Raw genomic sequence first — 6552 nt, forward strand, 5'->3', positions numbered from 1 at the left:
TATAATATATTCCTCCTCTTCCCTTTATTTCCCCCTCCTTCTACTGACATAAGACAGTGCACTTCCTAGTATAGACCTCAATGGGAGTGTCTGAAGACTTTGGGAGGAGGGCGTTAACAAATTAGCAAGAGGAGAAAAAAAAGAGTGAGGGAGGAAATGATGTCAGAAGGTCAAAGGTAACCAATATGGAAACTGTCTAGAATAGGATTCTTTGCTTTTCCTTTATAAAATTTACAGGAATCATAATGTGGACAGTGCAATACATCTGTTATGTAAATAGAACTAGTATTTATCTACTTATACTGTATATGTGTTTTTTTTATTTCTAGGTTAGCATGGGTGTCACTTGTTCTTTCAAGCCTCTCCTGAAGGCTTCGGGTTTTCGAGTATTCTGAAGACAAGCAGCTTGGTACTGCGCACACGTGAGGGGGAAATCGATCATGTGCAGTACGGATCAGCCGTAGTCTTGGAGTCCTTCTGAAGCCTTTCAAAAAGACCTGAAGATGGAGTGGGCAGTGAAATAGAACGGGGGAAAGAGGAGACCGAGAGGGGGATTGCAGGATGCAGAGCATTCTGCCTTATGTGGGTACAGGTAGTCCCCCACTTACGAACGACCCACTGATACGAATGCCCACCGATCCGCCGAGATGATGTCACAAAGCTGGGGACTATCTCTTGGCACAAGGGGGCACCCCTTTCCTAAAACAGAGTGTGCGCAGCAGAAGCCGCAACAAGTCTCACCTCTTCCATGGCGGTCCAGGCCAATCAGCGATGTCCTCTCCAGCGGATTCACTAGTGCCGCGCGGCTCCTCTGATTGCGTCATTACGCAATGCTAGTGAAGCGCTGGGAGGAATGGTGAAGGGAGAGAGGACATCGCTGATTGGCCCAGGCCGCCATGGAAGAGGTGAGACTTGTTGCGGCTCCAGCTGCGCATACTCTGCTTTAGGAATGGGGGCACAAGGAGAGCAAAGGAAGCAAAATGGGAACAAAGGAGGCACAAGGGAAGCAAAGGAGGAACAAGGAGAGCAAAGGAGGCACAAAGGGAGCAAAAGAGGCACAAGGGGATCAAAAGAGAAGCAAAGGAGGCACAAGGGGAGCAAATGAGGCACAAAGAGAGCAAAGGAGGCAGAAGGGGAACAAAGGAGGCACAAGGGGAGCAAAGGAGGAACAAGAAGAGCAAATGAGGCACAAACAAAGCAAAAGAGGCAGAAAGGGAGCAAAAGAGGAGCAAGGGGAGCAAAGGAGGCACAAGGGGAGCAAAGGAGGCACAGGGGGAACAAAGGAGGCACAAGGGAAGCAAAGGAGGCACAAGGGAAGCAAAGGAGGCACAGGGGTAGCAAAGGAGGCAGAAGGGGAACAAAGGAGGCACAAGGGAAGCAAAGGAGGAACAAGGAGAGCAAATGAGGCACAAAGGGAGCAAAAAAGGCACAAGGGGATCAAAAGAGAAACGGAACAAAGGAGGCACAAGGGGAGCAAAGAAGGCAGAAGGGGAACAAAGAGAGCAAAGGAGGCACAAAGGGAGCAAAGGAGGAACAAGGAGAGCAAAGGAGGCACAAAGGAAGCAGAGGAGGAACAAGGAGAGCAAAGGAGGCACAAAGGGAGCAAAAGAGGAACAAAGGAGGCACAAGGAGAGCAAAGGAGGCACAAAGGGAGCAAAAGAGGAACAAAGGAGGCACAAGGAGAGCAAAGGAGGCACAAAGGGAGCAAAAGAGGCACAAGGGGGGCAATATAGGAACAAAGGAAGCACAAGGGGAGCAAAGGAGGCACAAAGGGAGCAAAGGAGGCATAATTGAGATATAAGGTGGGACAATGGAGGCACAATGAAGACACAAGGAGGCACAATCGAGGCACAAGGAAGCACAATGCAGACCAAGGAGACACAAAGGGGGGGGGGGGGGGGCAGAGGTGACACTGGAAGCACAGGGGACAGAGATTGCACAGTGTTCCGACTTAAGAACGGATTCACGTTAAGAACGTACCTTCAGTCCTTATCTCGTTCATTAACCGGGGACTACCTGTATGTAACTTTTTTATTTAGGTGGCTACATGTTCCCTTTCGAGAGGTACTGTAATGAAAATAACATAAAGAATAAAATTGCTTTTTTTTTTTTTTTACAATATTCATTGATAGATTATTTAGTCAGTGTTTGCCCATTGTAAAATCTTTCCTCTCCCTGATTTACATTCTGAAATTTATCACAGATGGTGACATCTTTAGCTCTGCCAGGTGATCTCTGCAGAATGTTTGTTACTGAGAGTTCTATGCACAGAGGGAGATATTGTTTGCTTGGCAGTTGTAAAACAAAGCAGTTATTTCCCACAATGCAACGAGGTTCAAAGACAGCATACTGTGAAGACCATGGTCCTGACATCACACTGTGGGAGGGGTTTCACCACAATATCAGCCACACAGAACACCTACTCCCCCCGATGGTCTATTAAAGGAAAGGTAAAGGCTGGGTGCACACATGGCAGAAACACGCGGAGCGGGAAACACTGCGTTTTATGCAGCAATGTTAGTCTATGGGATGCAGAAGGACCAGCATTGCACTTGGGATTTACAGTAAGCGTTCTGCAGACGCTTTTAGTGTTGCATAATATGCAGGCTGGCTGCCAAAACGCACTTAATGAAAGTCTATGGTAACGCATATGCGTTTTTTAGTGCGTTTTTAATTAAAAAGTAAGGGCTCTTTCACACCAGAGCCCTTTTTACGCGTTTTAACGCAAGGTCTATACTTTGCGTTAACCAAGGTAAAAGGAAAGTCCATAGACTTTCCTTTTACCTTTCACACCTGACGCTGCGTTTCGATACGTTGCGATACGACGCATCCCGGTGCATTTTATCATCGGGAATCGCCGTTTTCCCTTCCGGTTAATGAACTACTACCGCCGCTACTCAGCGTCGCACCGGAGTTTCCCGACGACACGCCGCAACGCCTGCAGGAGCCGTTCTCCTGCACGTTTCTGATGTGTAACAGGCCTAAAGATCTGTGATGTGTTTCCGCTTCCTGTTGTCTTCCTAATGATTTTCATGAAAAACGCAAAACGTGAGCACACCAAAAATGCAGTTAAAACGCATTTCCCTAATGCAAACGCACCTGCGGAAAACACCGGATTTTCACGCTATGCCATATGTGAAGCCAGCCAAAGAGTTCTGGTGGGAGAGGGGGTATCAGCTACTGATTGTGATGAAGTTCAATCCTTGGATAAATTTCCCCTCTAAATTGTGGAACAGCAGTGATAAAGCAACACAATACAGACCTCTGCGGTAAAACGTTGACCTGAAATCCCCTCGCTGTCAGTCACCATATTCTGACACCTGTTGTCAAAAAGGAATAACTGGATGGAGTGGAGAGATTGAAAAGCCTTACCCCATGTGGATTTTTCACCCATTGAAGAATGACAAATAATTGAATCCTTATTAAATTGTTTCATTTCAAACAAAGCGAGAAATACTTTTATCAAGCAGAACTCTGGGCAACATTGATTTTTATAAATGTAGAGGTCTGTCAGAACTATGACAAAGTAAATAAAAAAGAAAACAGCAAACAAACACTGATTAATCTAACCCTTTTTATTTCTGTACTTTCTGCATGAGAACCTCATATCTCAGCTGAGCAGCGGTAGCACAAAGTGTTGGGTTTTTGCCCCGTGAATTGACTGACCTCTGCTGTGTGTAGGTGACCTCCTACAGAGTTTTTTTTTTCTATTTGGGAAGCAACAGCAAAACCCACTTGACTAAAATTCGAAATCAGCTACTAAGGTTCTTCTTAAAGGGGAGCTGAAGAGAGAGGTATATGGAGGCTGCCATGTTTATTTCCTTTTAAGCAATACCAGTTGCCTGGCAGCCCTGCTGATCCTCTGCCTCTAATACTATTAGCCATAGCCCCTGAACAAGCATGCAGCAGATCAGGTGTTTCAGACTTTAAAGTCAGATCTGACAAGACTAGCTGCATGCTTGTTTCTGGTGTTATTCAGATACTACTGCAGAGAAATAGACCAGCAGGGCTGCCAGGCAACTGGTATTGATTAAAAGGAAATAAATATGGCAGCCTCTGTATACCTCTTACTTCAGTTCCCCTTTAAGCTAAGTACAAATTTCAAAGGTTAAAGTCAATGGGAGTTAAAAAAAATAAAAAATCAGCCAGATACTTACCTAAGGAGAAAGGGGAAAGAGGCACCCAGAGAAGATAAAATACGTTACAAAACTAATAAAATAAAAAAGTGTGGCTATTGGGCACTATTAGGCACTGCTATTTGGTCTGAGAAAGTGGGTATGCACCCACGAAACACATTGCCAGTGCAATCAAATTCTATTAATACGTGAAGTTGTCTTCATTGAGGTAAGCCACCTCACTTTTTTCATTTTATTTGTTTTTAACGTATTTTATCTTCTCAGGGTGCCTCTTTCCCCTTTCTCCTTTATCCGGTGCCTTCACCCTCCTGTTGGAGGGGGGATCAACCCTCTTTGACCAATTTAGGTCATTTGAGGCTTGCTTTTTATCAAGAGTGCGACCATCACCGGCTCCGTCTGGTCACCCGAGTGGAGTCGGGGTTATACATCTCCACCTGCTTTTAGTGGTCGGTTGCCCTTCTGCAACCCACCTTTGTGAGTATAATCCATCCGCATATTATACATACTTCTGGTACTGTGACATACTGCACCATTTGGGCTCCCGTTGTCTCTGTGTTTTCTTTCTGCAGGGTGCAGTTTTTATTATCCCTACTTTTTGTCCACTTACAAAAGAAGAGGTGAGGCTCCGGGTCCTCTAAAGCCTTTCCGCACCTCTCCCGGTACCCTTGTTTGAATCCTCCACCTCGGGAGCTTGTGTTCTCCCGAAGACAAATGGCTTCATACTGTGCCTGCACAAGTACGGAGCTGCCTCTCTTCAGGAGCACTCGGGCCCTCGAAGACTTCCAAAGCCTCCTTCGGCGGCAGATAGAGCAGTATTAGACCAAATTGGTTAAATACTGCTATCGGGAGCCAGCGCTAGAACATAGGGACCATGAGAGGAGAGGGAAGGCTCTATAGGACTCAGAGCCTTCCCTCTCCTTAGGTAAGTATCTGGCGGATTTTTTTTGTAAAGCTCCCATTCAAAGAGGAACTTTCAGTAGTGTAGTTCAGGAACATTCAGTAGCTGATACCCCCCTTTTCACAAGAAAAATCTTAACCTTTTTTCTCAAATAGATTATCCTCTACCATTAATACTTTTAGCCATAGGCCCTGAACAAGCATGCAGCAGATCACGTGTTTCTGACATTTTTGTCAAATCTGACAAGATTAGCTGCATTCTTGTTGCTGGGGTGATTCGAACACTACTGTAGCCAAATAGACCAGCATGGCTGCCAGGCAACTGGTATTGTTTAAAAGGAAATAAATATGGCAGCCTCCATATACTGCTCACTTCAGTTGTCCTTAAAGAAAACCTGTACTGAAAATAAAGTCAAAATAAGCATACACAAGTCATACTTACCTGCTGTGTAGTCTACTCATCAATCTCTTTCTCCTCTCCTGCGTCCTGTTTGTCCACTGTGATCAATGGAATTCTCCGTCCTCTATTTTGAAAATGGCCATTACCCCATAACAGCTTCCTGGTCAGCACACTATTAAACTGTAATATCGCCCACTTGAGCCAAAGGGAAACATGGACACATCAGTTCTCCTCTCAGCTGTAACTGACAGCAACTGATATATAACTGACAGCAACTTATATATTTCAGTTCTGACAAAATGTTGTCAGAACTGGAAGGGATCATTGTCAGAAGAAAATGGTGCGCTTCTGAGAGGAACTGATGGCAAGGTAACTATGTAATGTTCATTTGAAGTTACCTCATGTGTTTATTTTAAATACTTTTACTCAGTACAGGTTCTCTTTAAAGCATAGCAATCTTTACCCAATCATTTTTTTTTGTATATTTTGTAAGCCTTTTAACAAGCTGCATTACACATATATACCTGTGTTTGTTATTTTCTCTGGAGCTCTGCATGCAATCACTACCTGATGTCACTCTCACCTGCTATGGAAATGGAAGTGATAACTCCACTTGTCATTTAAGAATCCTCAGCATGGAGATGTATTATCGCTCTCTGTGTAGTGAACATTTTATAATATTTTTTTTTTCATTTCAGTAAACCAAGAGAAACAGTAGAGGTAGGAAAGAATGTGTGTAGTTTTACCAGGTCTTTTCTGCAGGCTTCTGAACCAGTGTCACAAGTAGACTCAGTTTTACCCATATTAAGTTTGAGGAAACAGGTTGATATGAATGCAGACACAGCAAACAAACAGTCGGGACTCAAGGTAACTGCATAGAGAAATTACGAGCTGAGAAACAGTTTTGGGTATCATCAGGAGATACTGAATAATAGAGTGTAATCCTTGTCTCATGCCATCAGTTCGGATAAAGAAAAGAAAGGGTCCCAGAACAGAACCTTGTGGTATTCCAATACACCAAGAGACAGTGGGTGTGGGGAGGAGTTAGTTAGTATTGGAATAGGCAAAAGAACATCTAGACAGGTAAGAGGAAATCCACGAATGTACTAGGCCCTAGAT

General features: G+C 44.4%; 1 protein-coding gene across 1 annotated transcript; it reads left to right on the forward strand.

The window, feature by feature from the left end:
* Positions 1 to 980: 980 nt before the first annotated feature.
* LOC137522041 (octapeptide-repeat protein T2-like) lies at positions 981 to 1733 on the forward strand. Its single transcript, XM_068242061.1, has one exon. It carries the CDS (start codon positions 981 to 983, stop codon positions 1731 to 1733), a length of 753 nt encoding a protein of 250 aa, XP_068098162.1.
* Positions 1734 to 6552: the final 4819 nt, after the last annotated feature.

This window comes from Hyperolius riggenbachi, chromosome 6 (genome assembly GCF_040937935.1).
Source record: "Hyperolius riggenbachi isolate aHypRig1 chromosome 6, aHypRig1.pri, whole genome shotgun sequence".
Classification (NCBI taxonomy): domain Eukaryota; kingdom Metazoa; phylum Chordata; class Amphibia; order Anura; family Hyperoliidae; genus Hyperolius; species Hyperolius riggenbachi.

Excerpts from the sequence above, each read along its gene's own strand:
- LOC137522041 (XM_068242061.1), top strand. The coding sequence starts at position 981 with ATGGGAACAAAGGAGGCACAAGGGAAGCAAAGGAGGAACAAGGAGAGC.